General features: G+C 40.6%; 2 protein-coding genes across 3 annotated transcripts; both read right to left on the reverse strand.

Moving 5' to 3' along the window:
* Positions 1 to 32: 32 nt before the first annotated feature.
* kgd4 (alpha-ketoglutarate dehydrogenase subunit 4) lies at positions 33 to 7,822 on the reverse strand. Of its 2 annotated transcripts, none has more exons than XM_061899703.1 (4): positions 7,303 to 7,822; positions 1,639 to 1,702; positions 1,249 to 1,442; positions 33 to 444 (listed from the first exon to the last, which is right to left on the reverse strand). In XM_061899703.1, exons 1-4 carry the CDS (start codon positions 7,354 to 7,356, stop codon positions 427 to 429), a joined length of 330 nt encoding a protein of 109 aa, XP_061755687.1. In that variant the 5' UTR covers positions 7,357 to 7,822; the 3' UTR covers positions 33 to 426. The 2 variants fall into 2 exon arrangements, with proteins under 2 accessions (XP_061755687.1, XP_061755679.1); XM_061899695.1 differs by having other exon boundaries at positions 1,249 to 1,445; positions 7,303 to 7,814.
* Positions 7,823 to 12,447: 4,625 nt separating this feature from the next.
* On the reverse strand, positions 12,448 to 18,227 carry LOC133552501 (betaine--homocysteine S-methyltransferase 1-like). Its single transcript, XM_061899714.1, has 8 exons — positions 18,064 to 18,227; positions 17,480 to 17,612; positions 17,280 to 17,392; positions 17,023 to 17,214; positions 16,809 to 16,956; positions 13,250 to 13,432; positions 12,955 to 13,183; positions 12,448 to 12,875 (listed from the first exon to the last, which is right to left on the reverse strand). The coding sequence occupies exons 1-8, from the start codon at positions 18,079 to 18,081 to the stop codon at positions 12,698 to 12,700; spliced, it is 1,194 nt and encodes a 397-aa protein (XP_061755698.1). The 5' UTR covers positions 18,082 to 18,227; the 3' UTR covers positions 12,448 to 12,697.
* Positions 18,228 to 21,749: the final 3,522 nt, after the last annotated feature.

Consider the following 21,749-nt stretch of genomic DNA (forward strand, 5'->3'; position numbering starts at 1 on the left):
TGTCCATAATCACACATGACAACACCACAATGTCAGAGTATACTGCTTTAATGACCACTTGCATCTAGCATTGGACAAACATGTTGACTGAGTGCTGAGGGATGTTCATCATCCCAGGCAACATTAGGAGAAAGGCTTATGTTTTCTAAGTATTGCAGGTAAGACTCATTCTGCAACAGAAAAGCTAAAGCAGGAGTTTGGGCAAGACAGCTCGTCAAGATGCCAACTTTATATGAAAACATCCACAGAATTAAATAGAAATGTCCTGTAAAACATTGAAGATCAATATCTGAAAAAATAACATTATCTATATACATATATATGTATATAACAGGATTGCTGTAATATGTTATTGTACTTTGTCATCCTTCAATATGCACAATCTCCATAAATGTGTGCTTTGATTGCAGTCAATTAATTGTGTCATCACTCTGGTCCACCACGCTGAAACAAGAAAACCTTTTTTAAAAAAAACAACTTTTATATATGTACTACAAAACCCAAAACCAGTGAAATTGGAAGTTGTGTTTAATGTTCGAACAGAGAAACTTTTTTTTTTTGCAAATAATCATGAACTTAGAATTTAATGGGAGCAACACATCGCAAAAAAGTTGCCACAGGGGCATTTTTACCACTGTTACATGGTCTGCGATGAGATGGTGACTCATCCAGGGTGTACCCCGCCTTCTGCCCGAATGTAGCTTGGAAAGGCTCCAGCACCATCATGACCCCGAACGGGACAAGCGGTAGAAAATGGATGGATGGTGTTATATGGCCTTTCCTTTTAACAATACTCTGTAAACGTTTGGTAACAGACCAATTTTTGAAGCTGTTCAGGTGGCAATTTTCTCATGCATTTGTTGACAAAGTGGTGACCCCATCCTTGTTTGTGAATGACTGAACATTTCATGGAAGCTGCTTTTATACCCAATCCTGGCACCCACCTGTTCCCAATTAGCCTGTTCACCTGTGGAATGTTCAAATAAGTGTTTTATGAGCATCCTTTGACTTTCACAGTCTTTTTGCCACTTCTGCTAGGTATTTTTAAAACATGTTCCAGGCATCAAATTTGAAATGAGCTAGTATTTGCAAAAAAATAACTGTTTTCCAGTTTGAAGGTTAAGTATCTTGTCTTTGCAGTCTATTTAATTGAATAAAAATTGAAAAGGATTTGCAAATCATTGTATTCGGTTTCTAATACTTTATTTAACTGGTTGTGGGTTTTGTACTTGTGTATGCATTGTGTACCTGAATGTAGTCCATCTCTTCTACCGGCACGGGTCTACGGCGGTATCTTGCAGGGAATAGTTGTATGGAGGCCAAGGTGTCAGGGGTGCCAGGGATGGGGGTCAAAGGTACGTGACTTCTGGTTATTTGTGGCGGCGCTGGCGGCAAACTGGGAGTGTTGTGTGGTTGGAAGTTAACCGCTGGTGTTTTTAATACTTCTTTAGAGTAGACAGAAAACGAAGGAGGACAGTTAATTAAAGCTGAATTTCAATCACTGCATATACTTCATAAAAAAGGTATCCCTGCACATTATCATATGTGTTACAAGACTTGTAAGTAAAAAAATGACGACAGCTCTCTCAACAATGAGATTAACCTCAAACAATAAAGAAAATGTCACATCCAACTCACCGGTTGGTTTGGGAACACCTTGTCTCTTAGGAAACTTGATCATAGGTGCATGAGGCCGCACTGCCTGAGAAAACAACAAAGCAGTTGTCATACATACAATTATCCATTTTGTATTAGTCATTCACGATACATGTATAGACAACCATTCACATTATAGCCTTTCTTATACAACCAATCAAACCACAGCTTTTTTCCAGTGGATCCTTAAAATCTGCGGTCCCCTCCAAGGTTCCTCATTATATCCCATTGGGTTGAGTTTTTTGTTGCCCTCATGCGGGATCTGAGCCAACGATGTTGTTGTGTCTCGTGCAGCCTTTTGAGACAATTAAGGGCTATAAAATAAACTTTGATTATTGACTGTGTCATCTAGAACAGGATTCCCCAAACTTTTTTCCACCAGGGACCGTTTTAAAGTATGCATTATTTTGACGAACCGGCTTTCCATGTGTGTCAGAAAAACAAACAAAATGAGAATGAACAATCAACTCCCCATAACATTGAAGTAGTGGGAGTCCCTGGGTGTTTGTTTGCGAATACATGGTCCCGGGTGTGTTAATTTCATATACTGTATACCAGTGTATCCTAAAGATACACTGGTATACTATTACATTCTACGAAACCCCCGTAGAATGTAATATTTGTTTTTCAGCTGTGGTCCGTATTGGCAGCGGCGATTAAAATATACTTTTCCACCACTTGTGGCAGTAATGACTATATAAAACAAAGTTTAGTTTTCTTAAGAAACATTTATTATTAATTCAACACAACATACTACATCCATCCATCCACATTGCACGTAAATGTATTTACTTGATTTTACTTTTTTTTTCCATATCGGCCTTACCGAAGCCTAAGGTTTACTTGTTAAATTAATATTTATTATCGACACGTGCTTTTGTATAATTTGACAAGGTTTTAAAACTGTAAGTAGGTTAAATATTATTATTGAATATGATCAAAATCAAGAGTAAGATTACTAATTCAGGTTTAATATTGGAGTGGACCCCGGGCTCCTCTAAAATGGAAAAGTTGAGTTTGAGGTCAAATACGTTAAGCACCCCTGCTATGTACGATGACCCCTGCAGATGGAAATTAGCCTTTGGCCACAATCTGGCACATTAACATTGTATATGTCCATTAATGTGCATTGTCCCATGTACTATAACAAAGGAGTTGTAATATACATCTATTGGCCTTGTGTTTAGAGTGTCCGCCTTGCGATCGGTAGTCATACCAAAGACTATAAATATGGGACCCATTACCTCAGCATCAAGGGTTGGAATTGGGGGTTAAATCACCAAAAATGATTCCCGTGCACGGCCACCGCTGCTGCTCACTGCTCCCCTCACCTCCCAGTGGGTGTACAAGGGGATGGTTCAAATGCAGAGGACAAATTTCACCACACCTAGTGTGTGTGAGGTTAACCCCTTTACTACTGTTAGCCTCAGGTGGCCCTTAGCAAAGGCCTAGTACCTGACTGCCCCCTTGCCAGGGATACGGTGAAGACCTAAACGGCGGAGCAGGCGAAAGACGGCTGCGATGGCGGTGGAAGGCTGCAGCAGAAAAGGGTCCCCAGTCATCTTGGACTCCATGCCACTGGACCTTGACCCGAGTCTGTCAAGGATCGTGTAGTGACTGTCTGTGCACCAGTCTCCCCACGTTAAAACTAAGTCACGCACAGGCATCCTCCATAAAGAGATACACCCCTACCAGGAAGATCGTCATACTCGTTCGAATGAAAGCCGATGATGGTAACTATCATTGGTACATTTCATTAACAACCTTATTGTTTCTGCGCAAATGAGTCACGGACCGGTACCTGGGGGTGGCATAGCTCGGTTGGTAGAGTGGCCGTGCCAGCAACTTGAGGGTTGCAGGTTCGATTCCCGCTTCTGCCATCCTAGTCACTGCTGTTGTGTCCTTGGGCAAGACACTTTACCCACCTGCTCCCAGTGCCACCCACACTGGATTAAATGTAACTTAGATATTGGGTTTCACTATGTAAAGCGCTTTGAGTCACTAGAGAAAAGCGCTATATAAATATAATTCACTTCACTTCACTACCTCGGACCGGTGGTTGGGGACCACTGATCTACAACACACACCTCACCTCAAATACCGAACATAGTAAAAAACCATAAATTGCGATTTGTAGCAGTTATTTACATTTTAACAGTTCATTTGAAATTACTGCAATGACGTCGCAGCTTGCCCAGGCTGTACTCCGCCTTCCGCTTGAATGCAGCTGAGATAGGCTCCAGCCTATCCCCCTCCCGTGACCCCGAAAGGGTCAAGTGGTAGAAAAATCATACCTGCCGACCCTCCCGATTTTCCCGGGAGACTCCCCAATTTCAGTGCCCCTCCTGAAAAACTCCAGAGGCAACCATTCTCCCAAATTACTCCCGATTTCCACCCTGACAACAATATTGGTGGGCGTGCCTTAAAGGCACTGCCTTAATCGTCCTCTACAACCTGTTGTCACATCCACCCTTTCTCCATACAAACAGCGTGGAGGCACATATGTCGCTTTTACACACTTAAGTGAATGCAAGGCTTAGTTGATCAACAGCCATACAGGTCACACTGACGGTGGCCGTATAAACAACTTTAACCTTGTTACAAATTTGCGCCACAGAGTGAACCCACACCAAAAAAGAATGGAAAAAAAACACATTCCGGGAGAACACCTGCACCGTAACACAACAGAACAAATACCCAGGATCCCTTGCAGCACTAACTCTTCCGGGACGCTACATTATACAACCTACACCCCATCTCCAGAATTCGGAGGTTTAAAGGTTGGCAAGTATGAGAAAAATGGATGGCATTTGAAATTATTAAAATAAAAAAAAAGTTTGTATAAAACATTCACGATCAACGTCCCGTACTTTGCACTTGCTTTAGTACATTTGATGAACAGTTTTAGTATTGGGCAGCATAGGGTTCCAGGTTTGATTCCCGCTTCTGCCATCTTAGTCACTGCCGTTTGTCCTTGGGCAAGACACTTTACCCACCTGCTCCCAGTGCCACCCACACTGGTTTAAATGTAACTTAGATATTGGGTTTCACAATGTAAAGCGCTTTGAGTCAATAGAGAAAAGCGCTATATAAGAATAATTCAGTTCAGTTATTTGTAAGGGTGTAACGGTACGTGTATTTGTATTGAACCGTTTCGGTCCGGTTCAGAATTGATTAACGTGGACTCCGACTTAAACAAGTTGAAAAATTTATTCGGGTGTTACCATTTAGTGGTCAATTGTACGGAATATGTACTGAACTGTGCAATCTACTAATAAAATTATCAATCAATCAATCGAACGAGTTTGTAAGCTTAAGTCTTAACAAGTTTTAACAAGCTGTTCTTCTTTCTGCCTGTCTGAGCAGTGAGCACCCAGCATTGTCCCACCCATACTACAATCTGATTGGTTACATACAAAGCCAATCAGCAGTGCGTATTCAGAGTGATGTAACAGCCAATCAGCAGTGCGTATTCAGAACGCATGTCGTCAAAGCTTCAGTGTCGAGCAGATATGTGTTTAGCAGCGGACATCGTACTTTCCCCAAATTATAAAGAACACTTCCCAGTCACAACTACTACGAGCATCACTAAGAACCCGTTGACCTTCTAGAAACAAACTTAAGCTCAGCTCGCTCGCAGTTCTGGCTTGAGGTGAAGGCTAATTAGATTTTAGCGTAATGTTAGCTCATTTTGCTGCTGTGTGTGTGTGCGTTTGTGTGTGTTAGGGGCAGCAAAGCCCTGTCTGTCTGTTATTTCACATTAACTAATATGAAGTCCATTGTGTCCAGGGATGAATAGTCTCTCCTATTGCTATTGTACTATTTTTTCTGCTACAGTTATATTAATAATTAGTGATGTAGCAGCTGAGTTTTGAATGGCAGGGTCCCTGCTATCACATGTAGACAAAAATATAACATTTACATAATAGAAGTCAACTACAGGCTTCCGAAATGCTGTAATAAATTAAGCATGATGAGTTGACTTGAAACTGTTTAATGTTGCACTTCTGACGGCGTGGCGCAGTGGGAGAGTGGCCGTGCGCAACCCGAGGGTCCCTGGTTCAAATCCCACCTAGTACCAACCTCGTCACGTCCGTTGTGTCCTGAGCAAGACACTTCACCCTTGCTCCTGATGGGTGCTGGTTGGCGCCTTGCATGGCAGCTCCCTCCATCAGTGTGTGAATGTGTGTGTGAATGGGTAAATTTGGAAGTAATGTCAAAGCGCTTTGAGTACCTTGAAGGTAGAAAAGCGCTATACAAGTACAACCCATTTATTTATTTATATGTAAAACAAAGATTTTGTCATTTCATTTAATCAAAGCAACAACTTGAGGCAGTTTAATGTGGATTAACGTGGGCAGAATTATTATAGTGTTCCTAATATTAAAAGGATAAAGCCATTATTTACAAATTTGGTAAATAACCCAAAAATTTATATTTTGTTGTTTTCTTATCCATCCATCCATCCATTTTCTACCGCTTATTCCCTTTCGGGGTCGCGGGGGGCGCTGGCGCCTATCTCAGCTACAATCGGGCGGAAGGAAGGGTACACCCTGGACATGTCGCCACCTCATCGCAGGGCCAACACAGATAGACAGACAACATTCACACTCACATTCACACACTATGGCCAATTTAGTGTTGCCAATCAACCTATCCCCAGGTGCATGTCTTTGGAAGTGGGAGGAAGCCGGAGTACCCGGAGGGAACCCACGCATTCACGGGGAGAACATGCAAACTCCACACAGAAAGATCCCGAGCCTGGATTTGAACCCAGGACTGCAGGAACTTCGTATTGTGAGGTAGACGCACTAACCCCTCTACCACCGTGTTTTCTTACTGTACCGAAAATGAACCGAACCGTGACCTCTAAACCGAGGTACGTACCGAACCGAAATTTTTGTGTACCGTTACACCCCCTACGTAACACAACATAAACACAACCGAAACCCAGAAGCCCTTGCAACACTAACTCTTCCGGGACGCTACATTATACAACCCCCCTCCAATCTCCCGGATTCGGAGGTCTCAAGGTTGGCAAGTATGAGAAAAATGGATGAGAGGATACTTCCCTTACTCTGCACTTGCTTTAGTACATTATCTGGTGAATTAAGCTCGGTTGGTAGAGTGGCCGTGCCAGCAACTTGAGGGTTCCAGGTTCGATTCCCGCTTCCGCCATCTTAAGTCACTGCCGTTGTGTCCTTGGGCAAGACACTATACCCACCTGCTCCCAGTGCCACACACACACTGGATTAAATGTAACTTAGATATTGGGTTTCACAATGTAAAGCGCTTTGAGTCAATAGAGAAAAGCGCTATATAATAATAATTCAGTTCAGTTATTTGACATTATTGTGAAGCTTGCAAATTAGCAAGTAACGTCCCGACTGAACACGTCGTCAATAGCACACACAAGGCAGTAGAATATAATATAAAGCACAGTATAGGACGTGAATGATTACAATGTTTACACTAAAGTATAACGTGTCCAACAAGGACGTCAACAAGGGCACGACTGCTGGAGGCCGCACTGCGTCTAAATCCACCATTACGTAAACGGAAAAGCGAAATTTGCCATGAATTACAACAGTAATAAAACGACATATATAGGTGTTGTTTAAGTTTGTTGTCGAGAGAAGACGTTACCTGGATAACTCTCGCGGCGGGAGCTGCCATTTTGGAGCTGACTTTGCCTCCCATGGTGACGTCAGCACTTTCACTTCCGGGTTTAAAGCGCCAGCAACAAAGACGCCACAAGATGGCGCCGCGGTCACACCCCTGTGGTCAGGTTGACGTTCCCACAGAAGATGAATGACATTAGCAAAGGGAAGGACGTACAACAAACGGCACGTCACTTTTGAAAATAAAGTAGGTGCTGTTTAAAATGAGCGAACATTTGCCGAATTTCACCCTAAGCTCTGACGCTGATAAAGCCTTGTCGAGTCGAACGCTCGACGGCTTGGTGTAGCTCAACTAAAGACTTAAATCCGTTAGGAAACCAACCACGTTCAATTATGCTCCAAGTAAAAATGTTGAATTGTCTTGTAGTTAAAAAGAAAATGTTCCCAACGAATAAAAGTGCTTCCTTAAAGACAAGCCAGAGGAGATTTAGCTAATACTCTTTCATGGCCCAGGACAGACGACATAAGTCACGTGATAGCTGCCATCCAATTGGAAACGAGGTACGTAGCAGAGATTGTTGAAAAAGAGAGATGTGTCAGGTGTTTAAAACCCATCCGTACATCCATTTTTTTTCTTTACCGCTTGTCCCTTTCTGGGGGGATCCCGGAGCCTCTCTCAACGACGCAGTCAATGCACATTCCCACAAACGATGTTTCATTTCATTTCATTTTTTTATTAATCTCCTTCATTGATGTGCATCTTTGATCAATAGACAATTATACCACCCCAAAGGGAATACGCGGTAGAAAATAGTTGGATGGATATACAATTTTACATTTACACACCACTGCCTGAGAAGGAGCAGGGTGAAGAAAAATCTTATATTTTCCTGCCCCCTTCAACATACAGTGGGGCAAAAAAGTATTTAGTCAGCCACCGATTGTGCAAGTTCTCCCACTTAAAATGATGACAGAGGTCTGTAATTTTCATCATAGGTACACTTCAACTGTGAGAGACAGAAAGTGAAAAAAAAATCCAGGAATTCATATTCTAGGAATTTTAAAGAATTTACTTGTAAATTATGGTGGAAAATAAGTATTTGGTCAACCATTCAAAGCTCTCACTGATGGAAGGAGGTTTTGGCTCAAAATCTCACGATACATGGCCCCATTCATTCTTTCCTTAACACGGATGAATCGTCCTGTCCCCTTAGCAGAAAAACAGCCCCAAAGCATGTTTCCACCCCCATGCTTCACAGTAGGTTTGGTGTTCTTGGGATGCAACTCAGTATTCTTCTTCCTCCAAACACGACAAGTTGAGTTTATACCAAAAAGTTCCATTTTGGTTTCATCTGACCACATGACAAATTTCCCAATCATCTGCTGTATCATCCATGTATCCATTTTGGTATAAGCGCAGGAGTGAGAAGAGGTTTCAAATTAATTAGCGCTCCGGCGGCAATTCAAGGAAATACGTTAGTCTTACTTAATGGATATCATACAAACCAACAAATACATTCAAATGTAATGAAAAAAAACCCCCGAAAAACACAACAAGTGCAAAACTTCATGAAGTACAAACCAAACGAAAAAATAAAAAATAGTTTGCACCTCACGGAATGATACAAAGCAGATACAAAACCAGACAAAAAAAAAGTAAAATAATAAATAAAAAGAAAAATGTAAACACTTATGGCTGTCCATATGATTATTGTTCTGTCTTTAAATATTTTTTTCAATTGGAATATATTTTTACAGTCTCTTATCTATGCTCTGTATTCTCTGAAGTGATGACAAACCTTTTTTGTAAATTTGTAAATGTTGTATTTCTACTGCACTGTTTTCTGAAACCTCGTGTGGGAAAAAAAAGTTTTAACACATCCCACTTTCAATAAAAACACATATTGAGAGCGTAACTGATAGAGGTGGGACCAAGTCATTGTTTTGCAAGTCATAAGTAAGTCTCAAGTCTTTGCCCTCAAGTCCCGAGTCAAGACAGGCAAGTCTCGAGTCAAGTCCATTGTTATTACCGGGAACGATGAGGTCACCTACCTAGGTTCCATTCTAGAAGCTAATCTTTCCCTGGATAAAATGGCAACCAAGGTAATCAAAAAAGTCAACCAACGAACAAGATTTCTCTACAGAATATCCTCTCTGGTCAACAACAGCACCATAAAGATTCTAGCGGGAACTCCCATTCAACCCTTTTTCGATTACGATTGCACCTCCTGGTAACCCAGCACCTCCAAAACCCTCAAATCTAGACTCCAAACATCCCCAAACAAACGAGTAAGGTTACTTCTAGACCTCCACCCCAGATCACACCTCACTCCTACCCACTTCTCCAAAGTGGGCTTGCTCAGGGTGGAGGAAAGAATAAAACAACTTGCCCTCAGCCTAGTCTATAAAATCTGCTACACCTCTCTGATGCCAAAGTACATGTCAAACTACTTCCATAACATAAATAACCGCCATAACCACAACACCAGCGGGAGCACAAACTACGTTAAACCCAGATTCCGATCTAACAAAGGTCTTAAACCATTCTCCTTCTATGCCACATCAATGTGGAATGCACTCCCAACAGGTATCCTCCTTTAAAACCGCACCAAAAGTGCACCTCCAGGCAACTTCAACCCTAAACTAACACCCCCCATCCCACCCCTGGATTATAAATAATGTAAATAGTTCAATGTATAAACTCTGATGATTAAGTTGTGTGATGACTGTATTATGCCGATAGTATTTATACCATGAATTGATTAGCGTGGATCCCGACGTAAACAAGTTAAAAAACGTATTCGGGCGTTACCATTTAGTGGTCAATTGTACGGAATATGTACTGTACTGTGCAATCTACTAATAAAAGTTTCCACAATCAGTCCAAAGTCAAGACTGGAAAGTCTCAAGTTAAGTCCCAAATCCTGTATATTGAGTTTAGAGTCCTTTCAAGTCCTTTTAACCACAGACTAATATGTTTTGCACGGATTGTGTATGCTTTTAAAACGCTGTATTTATTTATTAAAACAAATGCATTTTAAATTTCAGTAAAAAATAAAAATAAAATAGTGCTGACATTGCACTTCCTAATAGCACTATTAACCAGTCCTTTTTAAACATCCAGTCCTTTACGTGGACCCCGACTTAAACAAGTTGAAAAACGTATTCGGGTGGTCAATTGTACGGAGTATGTATTGTACTGTGCAAACTACTAATAAAAGTTTCAATCAATCAATCAAAACCTTTACAGAATAAACACATTTGAAAAAACAATTGCAACTGTACTTATTTGCACAAAAAGTGTTAATATTGTATTTCCATGGCATATTGCATTCTATCTAGTTTCACAGCAGTTCAATGTCAATCAATCAATCAATGTTTGTTTATATAGCCCCAAATCACAAATGTCTCAAAGGACTGTAAAAACCATTACGACTACGACATCCTCGGAAGAACCCACAACTGGGCAAGGAAAACTTACACCCAGTGGGCAGGGAGAATTCACATCCAGTGGGACGCCAGTGACAATGCTGACTATGAGAAACCTTGGAGAGGACCTCAGATGTAGGCAACCCCCCCCCCCTCTAGGGGACCGAAAGCAATGGATGTCGAGCGGGTCTAACATGATACTGTGAAAGTTCAATCCATAGTGGCTCCAACACAGCCGCGAGAGTTCAGTTCAAGCGGATCCAAGACAGCAGCGAGAGTCCCGTCCACAGGAGACCATCTCAAGCGGAGGCGGATCAGCAGTTTCTATCCTGTTCTTACCTTATCTCATTGATCTCATCTCATACTGTATGTGTGTTGATGTGTGCGTACACACAGCGTCAGCAGATATCTCCTTATATGGTAAAGTTTTACTCGAAAAGCTTTGCCTGAGTCCGCCTTTTGTAGTCCAACGCTTTAGTCTATAAGCTCTTTTTTTTAACCTTTTGTTTTGGGCAGATTGGATCGCACATGCACATGCATCGTCTGCTGTTGCAATTTCTATTACAAATGACTGTAACTCACTTATTTCTGTCAGTAGGTTCGCTATGGAAGCGATAAAAATTACAACATGGCTGAAGGGGAGAAGACAGTTTAAGTGGAGCCACGTAAAAAAAAACAGCGCATCCTTCAGAGACAGTTAGAAAGCGGCTTGAAGATGGCCTGTAAAACAAAATCTATGAACAATTTTGACCAAAATTGGGTAGTGAGCGTCCTAAAGGGCTGCCGGAAAAACTGTTTCTCAGCTGTGGTCCGTATGATATTCAGTTGTAATACACTTTTCTACCACTTGTGGCAGTAATGACTGTATCAAACAGAAGAAGTCTGGAGGCAAAGTAACAGAAGTTTCTTTAGTGCAAAATGTATACTAAAGTGCATGACAAAGCTGTATTGTCATTTGCCCATCCATTTATTGACAGTTTTTTTAAGGAACATATTTTTTAAACTTAATTTTTGTTTGTTTTTTTATAAGGAAACATATACATTGACTTAATAAAAAAATAGGTATCCAAACTAAAAATATATAATTACATTTTGTTTAAAAAACAAAACAAAAAAACAATCATAATGATAATAGATAAACATAACAAAACATACTAGTGGGATCATACATTTTTTTTACCTTTCCAGTATGCTATCTATCATATGAAACCTATATTATTACTATTGTTTATTATTAATTTAGAATGAATTTATTTTAGCACTGCATAATTGTATTTTAAATAAAAAATATAAAATGTAAATATTTTTCCATTAATATTTATGAGTCCTTTCTTTCGCATTATATTTGATTTTAATTTCTTTTTGTAATCAGCCTGCCCTAAGCAATGATAAAAATATTTGTGATCAACACATTTCATATCATTTGACGAGGTTTATCCTCTTAACTGTAGACATAATTATTGGATACAATCAAATGGTAAGTAGTGGAAGAGTTGGTTCCCAAGGTAAAATAAACAAGGTTTAGAACCTCTGATATCAACCACAAGGAAGTGTTTTAAATGTATAAAAAAATCATAGTATGACTCTTTCAAAAGACTCGATTCGTTCGTGAATGTCATATCTATTATAGTTGTGAATTACATAAAGATTTAATACTCTCCCAATTGTTTTTAATCGTTTCATGGCTCTTTCCAACATATAATCACATCGCAGAGTAGCAATCAAGACACAAATTCACATCTCATTGGGTCTCGTTTTATTCTACAAACTGGTCCTGTGTTAGTGAAAAGAAATGGTCCCGATCTTCTTGAGCTGCCAGCTTGCAATCAAAACATGCAACAATGCCTGTTTCAAGAGAAGATCAGGGCCCCTGAGACCTTTTAGCAAGATGAATCATTGGCACGGTTTAGTGCACGTGGGTTAGTCCTCGGCTGTTTGCATGAATCTCTGCTGTCAGGTCTTCTAGGTTAAGGTGGGGGCGATCGTTTGACTCAATTGCTCTTTGTGCGCGCAAACAGCTCCTTGAGTTGCTGCTGAGAGGTGGCTTCTCTTTGCTGCATGAGCCCAGAGTCGCCTTTGGTGATACCCCAGGAGTCTGGGTTGGACATGGAGGGACACAGAGGACGGCCAGACGCTGGCTTCAGGTTCTCCCAGTAGTCACGGCGGGCTCTTAATTCCACAAACAAACAGCAATGAGTAGCAGTAATAAAAGAAGACTCAAGGTGTTGGATAAGAAGCCACCTCTTACCTGGCTCTGACCCAAGGTTTGGTGTGCATCTCCAGCCCTGCGCCCCACATGCCGTGTTTCTCCGAGCCTTTGGGCAACAGTCCCCTCTCCACCGCCAGTTCCTCTGCCACAGCCCTGATGTGGTATGGCTCGTATCCGCAGCAGCCGCCGATGAATCGGATGCCGGCGTTGTAGGCCTCTCTGGCGTACTGGTGCATGTCCCAGCGGGTCAGGATCCTGGGCTCCAGACCTAGCAGTGCATATCTAGTCAGTGGCTTCATTTTCTTTCTTTTTCATCTTTTTTTTTTATCATTACCGAAGGGGAATTCTGGAAGGTCGATGAATCCCTGGCAGTTGCAGTCAGGGGTGTGGAAGGCCAGAGGCTGCACCATGTAGTGAGCCTTCAGACCGGCCTTCTCCACGGCCTCCTTCATCATCTTGACAGCCTTCACGCAGGTCAGAGGGTCAAAGTGGCAGTTGACACCCACGATTTGGGCACCTGCACAAGGAGACAGAGTCGAGGCGTGAACTTCGAGGAAAGCAACTTGTATAAAGATTTGCAGGTCATGTCAATTAATGACACTTTTCAGAAGGCTTTGACTTATTTCGTGCAAATCTGGACCAAATTATCTCTATGGTAACTTTTTGCCATTTAGAATGCCCATCCTGGAAAAGTTATTGTACATCAAAATTTGGGGGTTAAATCACCAAAAGGATTCCTGAGCGCGGCCAACGCTGCTGCTCACTGCTCTCCTCACCTCCCAGAGGGTGGAACAAGGGAATGGGTCAAATTCAGAGGGTTACTTTAACTTTAGCCTTAAAGGCCCACTGAAATGAGATTTTCTTCTTTAAACGGGGATAGCAAGTCCATTCTATGTGTCATACTTGATCATTTCGCGATATTGCCATATTTTTGCTGAAAGGATTTAGTAGAGAACATCCACGATAAAGTTCGCAACTGTCGGTCCTAAGACAAAAGCCCTGCCTCTACCTGAAGTCGCAGACGATGACGTCGCAAGTGTGGGGGCTCCTCACATATTCACATTGATTTTAATGGGAGCCTCCAACAAAAAGTGCTATTCGGACCGAGAAAACGACAATTTCCTCATTAATTTGAGCGAGGATGAAAGATTTGTCTTTGAGGATATTGATAGCGACGGACTAGAAAAAAAATGCGATTGCATTGAGACGGATTCAGAGGTTTTTAGAGACATTTACGAGGAGAATTCTGGGAAATCCCTTATCTTTCTATTGTGTTGCTAGTGTTTTAGTGAGTTTAATAGTACCTGATTGTCGGAGGTGTGTCTCCACGAGTGTGTTGACGCCCAGTGTCTCGGGAGTAGACGGCAGCTATGGACGGCACAAGCTCAGCTTTTCTCCGGTAAGAAGCGACTTTTTAAACACAATTTTCTCACCGAAACCTGCTGGTTGACATGTGGTCGGGATTCATGTTCGCTTGACCGCGCTCTGATCCATAGGAAAGTTTCACCTCCAGGAATTTTAAACAAGGAATCACCGTGTGTTTGTGTGGCTAAAGGCTAAAGCGTCCCAACTCCATCTTTCTACTGTGACTTCTTCAATATTAATTGAACAAATTGCAAAAGATTCAGCAACACAGATCTCCAAAATACTGTGTAATTATGCGGTTAAAACAGACGACTTTTAGCTGTGTGTGTGCGTAGCGCTCATACTTCCTAAAAACCCGTGACGTCTTGCTTACACGTCATCATTACACAACGTTTCCAAGACGAAACTCCCGGGAAATTTAAAATTGTAACTTAGTAAACTAAAAAGGCCGTATTGGCATGTGTTGCAATGTTAATATTTCATCATTGATATATAAACTATCAGACTAAGTGGTGGGTAGTAGTGGCTTTCAGTAGGCCTTTAACTTAAAGAGGAACTTTATTTCCTCCACTCCTTAGATTAAAACTGGCTTGCTCGAATGATAAAGGAGGTAACTTTTGCTTAACCTGAACGACACATTTTTCCTCCTTTTGGTTAACCCATTGTTTCTTTTTTCGTAATTTGAGTCATTGTGGATCTGTTTCCTACTGCCCTAGAATGGAAATAGTACAGTCTTTTTACTCTTTACAGCTTATTTTGCAGGTATACTGCACACCCCGGAGGCAAATATTCAGTTTTTTCACACGTTAACTGTTAGCATGCCAGCTTTTTCAGCTCATTTTACAGGTGTTAACATAAGAGTCAAATAATACTTTATTTATGTTAACAGTTAGCATGTATTTTTGTTATTTCACAATTAACTTTTAGCATGCTTACATTACCATGTTGGTAAGCTAGCTTTATTTGCTCATTTTAAAGATATACCCTGAAGAGTCTTATATTTTGTTACTTGACACTATCTGGCTAGCGTGCTAACGGTTAGCATTTCAGTTCGGCTTTGGCATTCACATGCAATTTCTGCCAGAATTGCTTATTGTAGTTTGTTTTTTGCCATTTGTTATTTTGGATGAGGAGGTAACTTATTGGTAAACTGAGAGACAAATTAAAAATATGTTCTTATGTTTTTTTAATTTGATCCATTATAGAACCAGTCATTATGGAATGGATATAGTACAGTCTTTTTACTCTTTATACAGTACACTTGGGAGTCAAATATTTAGGTTTTTCACACATGAACTGTAAGGCATGTTAATGTTAGCATGCTAGCTTTTTCAGCTCATTTTACAGGTGTAGACCTCAGAGTCAAATAATATTTTATGCATGCTAACAGTTAGCAATAATTTTGTTATTTCACAATGTTAACTTGTAGCATGCTTACATTACCATGTTAGTATGCTAGCTTAAGTTGCTCATTTTGCAGATATACCCTAAAGAGTCCTATTTTGTTACTTGACACTATCTGGCTAGCGTGCTAACGGTTAGCATTTCAGTTCGGCTTTGGCGTTCACATGCAAATTCTTATTGCTTATTCTAGTTTGTTTTTTGCCATTTTGGATTAGGAGGTAACTTATTAGTAAACTGAGGGACTACTTTAATTTGTTTTCTTATGTTTTTGTAATTTGACCCATTATGGAATGGACATAGTACAGTCTTTTTACTGTTTACAGCTAATTGTTCAGGTATACAATACACTTGGGAGTCAAATATTTAGGTTTTTAACTGTTCTGCATGATAACGTTAGCATGCTGGCTTTTTCAGATCATTGTACAGATATACACCTCAGAGTCAAATAATGTGTTTTTTCAGACATGTTAACTTTTAGCATGTAATCATTAGCATGTTGGTATGTTAGCATTATTTGCTCATTTTGCACCTAAGAGTAATATATTTTGTTACATGACACTGTCTGGGGGCGGCGTGGCGAAGTTGGCAGGGTGGCCGTGCCTGCAATCTGAGGGTTACTGGTTCAATCCCCACCTTCTACCATCCTAGTCACATCCGTTGTGTCCTTGAGCAAGACACTTCACCCTTGCTCCTGATAGGACCTGGTTAGCGCCTTGCATGGCAGCTCCCGCCATCAGTGTGTGAATGTTTGTGTGAATGTGGAAATACTGTTAAAGCGCTTTGGGCTCCTTAAAAAGGGGTAGAAAAGCACTATACAAGTACAACCATTTACCATTTGATTTACCATGTCTGGTGAGCGTACTCACAGTTATTTCAGTTTGGCATTTACATGCCAGTTCTGCAGAAATTGGTTATTTTAGTTTGTTTTTGATATTTGTTACCCTCACAAAAACGCAAATGGCCCAGATGCTTTACCTAATCCTCCATGAACCAGGACGTAGCCTGCGAGCTAAGAAGCAAACCACCACTTGCGGGTTGTTTACCACTTTTGTAGATTTTTTGTCAACTTGTCAGAGGTTGCCGCTCTAAGGTCCTGTATGTAAACTGTAAGGCAATGCACCAACCGGCTTTGACCAGCTTGACGGCACACTCTCCAGCAGAGACACCGTGCATGTCGCCTTCCGGCCCGATGCACAGAGATGCAGCCACAGGCTTTCCAGTCGCCTTCAGCACCTCCACGGCCCACACGGCCTCCTCAACGTGCTCAAAGTACTGCAGGGGAACGAACATGAGACACGAGAACTAAACCAAAACACGCGATTAAAGAATCAGGCGTACCTCAGCAATCAGGAAGTCCACGTTCTTCTTCATGAACACGTCCAGTTGCTTCTTGAAGATGGCCTTCACTTCGGTCTCGCTCTTGCAGCTCAGGTAGGACGGCGTCTGAGACACGCCTCCGGCCACCAAAGCGTCGCCCTCGTTGGCGACCTCGCGGGCCAGATCGCAGGCGGCTTCGTTGATCTGGGCACCCTGAAGGGTAGGAGAACATGCCGGGTGACGCGACAGTGCTTGTGCGGTCATGTTTTCATGCCCACCGTCAGTTTCAGGCTCTGGCCCCTGTTCTCCAGCTTGTCGTCACTGGCGTAGAAGGTGAAGGTCTGCATGACATTGGCCCCCGCCCTCAGAAACTCCCTGTGCAACTGGCGCACTGAAAGCAAACAAGACTGGGTCAGAAAACAAACAAAAGGACATGCCGTGTAAAAATCGAGTGAGATCCAATCCACTCGCCGCCCACCTGCTTCGGGGTGCTCGGCGGCAGCCTCCGGGGTCCAGGGACCTGCCTTCACGTAGCCTCTTTTCTCCAGGGCGAAGACGAAGCCGCCATCGCCAATCACGACTTCGCCAGCGTTGAGACGCTCCATGATTCCCTGAGAGAAAAAATGAACAATTCAACTATGTTTACAAATGAACCCAACCAGATTTAGTATGGGGTCAAAGTATGATACCTGGAATGAATATTAATATATTCCTTTGCATTGAAGCAGCACCGACCACAACTTTGTATTTTAAGTCCAGTTGTCGACAAAAAAGCCAATTTTTTTTTAAATCTTTGACAATTGCAAAATACTCAACAAAAATGACATTACATGATAAAAAAAACAAAAACCTTCCATCAAGCTTGTCAAAATATAATGTCATTACTTTTAAAATCCATAGAAACAAAACCAATGCAATGTCCTCAATAATTCATAAAAAAAATTCACACAATATTTTAAAGAGTGCAAACATTTTGACCTGCATGTGCCTTAAAGAAATAATCAAAACACGTTTTTGCATGTTTAGCGCCACGAAGCCCTATTTCTATGTCCCGCTGCTTACCTTCTTTGTTGGTGCCATATTCCCAGAGCTGCGTGGACCTCTGACTGCTCAGACTTTGAGGTTGAAACAGACATTCAAATTGGCCAAAGAGCCTCTTTAAATGCGCTCCAAGCAGGGGAGGGGTCTATGCCAGAGACACTCTGATTGGCAAAGCCTGGGTTACACAACCGGCTGCCCCCTCTCACCTTTAGAGATGAATGAGAGTGTTGTCAAGTGTGCGTTACTACCTTGGTCCAGATTAATTGCATTGTTTTTCTGTGGTTTTGTATGCGTCTCCGTTTACTCTTGCAAATATGCTGACTAGACACATTGACAAGATGCTTTTACGCACCACAACAACAGACCTTGTCTTGAGTGATCATTTCCCAATCAATTAGTGTGTGCCCTCAATAATTAATAGACTCAGATAGGTCTCGTAGAACTCTAAACTAGATGGTGAATTATTAAACCTTGTCTTGTGTGTGTTTTCACTATTTGCAGTCCTCAAAACTCAAAAGTTAAAAAGTTGCAGACCAAATATCAACAAAATCTGTTCATTGAAAGGCTTGATTCAGGTCTAGATCCAAAGTCAATTTGTCAACCTGTCAAACAGATGGTATATATCCAATTGCGAATAATTAAGCATTTTTTTGGATTTTGTATGTGATTAAAAAAACTAAAAAAAAACTCACTATTTGCAGTCTTCAAAACTCAAAAGTTAAAAAGTTACATAAAAAGTTGCAGACCAAATTTCATCAAAATCTGTTCATTGAAAGGCCTGATTCAGGTCTAGATCCAAAGTCAATTTGTCTGCCTGTCAAACAGATGTTATATATCCAATTGCGAATAATTAAGCATTTTTTTGGATTTTGTATGTGATTAAAAAAAAAAAAAACATTCACTATTTGCAGTCCTCAAAACTCAAAAGTTTAAAAGTTACATAAAAAGTCGCAGACCAAATATCATCAAAATCTGTTCATTGAAAGGCTTGATTCAGGTTTAGATCCAAAGTCAATTTGTCTGCCTGTCAAATGGATGTTATATATCCAATTGCGAATAATTAATAATTTTTTGGGATTTTGTATGTGATTAAAAAAAAAAAAAAACATTTACTATTTGCAATCCTCAAAACTCAAAAGTTAAAAAGTTACATAAAAGTTGCAGACCAAATATCATCAAAATCTGTTCATTGAAAGGCCTGATTCAGGTCTAGATCCAAAGTCAATTTGTCTGCCTGTCAAATGGATGTTATATAACCAATTGCGAATAATTAATAATTTTTTAGGATTTTGTATGTGATTAAAAAAAAAAAAAAACATGACCTAGAGGAGAGGTGTCAAACTAATTTTTAGCCCAGGGGGCGCATGAAGGAAAGTCAGAGCACATGCAGGCACATGCAGGCCGGACTATTAAAATTAAGGCGTTAAAACAACAACAAAAAAGACAACTTCTTTGTCTTACTTTGGCCAAAAATAGAACAAACACTTTCTGAAAATATTACAATCAAAATATAGAAAAAATTACCGGCAGCGGTAAAGTTTAGATCCATGAAAGAAAGAAGAAAGTGAATGAATATTTATAACTAAATAGATTTACATATGCATGAAGAAAAACATTTTCTTTTGTATTATTTTTTGAATAAATTAAGTAATGTTTAGGACAACCGTATCCCATTACACAATCTAGAATGTGAGCTATAACAGGATAATGCATATATTTATCATTTGTTTTCAAAACGGTTACAAAAAAGTGGGATGCCGAAAATTTACTGTGGGAACTAGGGGTGTAATGGTACACAAACATTTTGGTTCGGTACGTACCTCGGTTCAGAGGTCACGGTTCGGTTCATTTTCGGTACAGTAAGAAAACAACACAATATACATTTTTTGGTTATTTATTCAACAAATTTGGAAAATCTTCCACCAAAAATATTTTTCTTAGTGGAATATTTGATGTGAAGTAATCGGAAACTTGGATATGTCAATAATTCATAATAACATTGATTTTGATTCAATATTATGTTTTGAGCAATGACAGTTTGAAAGAAAAAAAAACAGCTTTGTTTCATTAGTCAACGTTGCAACTTTTTTTAAGTTACATTTAACCTTTAAGCTTTTTTATTTCACTTTTGTTTATGTTTTTGTTTATTTTAACAGTATTTTTAGCAAGTGCCTTGGGCCTTTAAAACATTAGCTGTGGGCCGCAAATGGCCTCCGGGGCACACTTTTGACACCCCTGCTGTAGATAATAAAAAATAAAATCTGATAAATCTATGGGTAAAAAGAGGAGACTGGTCAGCAGCACAGGAGATGTCCCCAACCGATGCACAGGTGTGCGGTCCAACCTGGGTCCCGACTCTGGACAGTCAGCGCTTCATCCATGGCCCCCAGGGAGAGAGGGGCAGACGAGAAAAGAAAAGAAACGTCACATCAACAAACCATAAATGCCTACTGAAACCCACTACTACCCACCACGCAGTCTGATAGTTTATATATCAATGATGAAATATTAACATTGCAACACATGCCAATACGGCCTTTTTAGTTTACTAAGTTACAATTTTAAATTTCCCGGGAGTTTCGTTTTGAAAACGTCATGTAATGATGACGTGTAAGCAAGACGTCACGGGTTTTAAGGAAATGTGAGCGCTGCACACACACAGAGCTAAAAGTCGTCTGCTTTAACGGCATAATTACTAACTATTTTGGAGATCTGTGTTGCTGAATATTTTGCAATTTGTTCAACTAATATTGGAGAAGTCACAGTAGAAAGATGGAGTTGGGAAGCTTTAGCCTTTAGCCACACAAACACACGGTGATTCCTTGTTTAAAATTCCTGGAGGTGAAACTTTCCTATGGATCAGAGCGCGGTCAAGCCAACATGAATCCCGACCACATGTCAACCAGCAGGTTTCGCTGAGAAAATTGTGGTTAAAAAGTCGGTTCTTACCGGAGAAAAGCTGAGCTTGTGCCGTCCATAGCTGCCGTCGACTCCCCTGAGACACTGCGTGTCAACACACCCGTGGAGACACACCCTTCCGACTATCAGGTACTATTTAACTCACTAAAACACTAGCAACACAATAGAAATATAAGAGATTTCCCAGAAGTATCCTAGTAAATGTGTTTAAAAAAATGCAATCGCGTTTTTTTTTTTAAACTTATTTTTTTTTAATAATTTTTTTTTTTTAGTCCGTCGCTATCAATATCCTCAAACACGAATCTTTCATCCTCGCTCAAATTAATGGGGAAATTGTCGTTTTCTCGGTCCAAATAGCACTTTTTGTTGGAGGCTCCCATTAAAAACAATGTGAATATGTGAGGAGCCCCTACACGTGTGACGTCATTGTCTGCGACTTCCGGTAGAGGCAGGGCATTTCTCTTAACACCGAAAGTTGCGAACTTTATCGTGGATGTTCTCTACTAAATTCTTTCAGCAAAAATATGGCAATATCGCGAAATGATCAAGTATGACACATAGAATGGACCTGATATCCCCGTTTAAATAAGAAAATCTCATTTCAGTATGCCTTGGGATATGTCTTTGCAAACAGTAATCAATAGATTATGAATGCATTAGGGCTGTTAAATGATACATTTAGTCAGATTAATCACATTTTGGAATTACGATTAAATCATGATTAATCACAGATGCCCTTCCCCAAGTGGATGAGTTCAAGTACCTTTGAGTCTTGTTCACGAGTGAGG

The sequence above is a fragment of the Nerophis ophidion genome, linkage group LG01, assembly GCF_033978795.1.
Source record: "Nerophis ophidion isolate RoL-2023_Sa linkage group LG01, RoL_Noph_v1.0, whole genome shotgun sequence".
In the NCBI taxonomy this organism is placed as follows: Eukaryota; Metazoa; Chordata; class Actinopteri; order Syngnathiformes; family Syngnathidae; genus Nerophis; species Nerophis ophidion.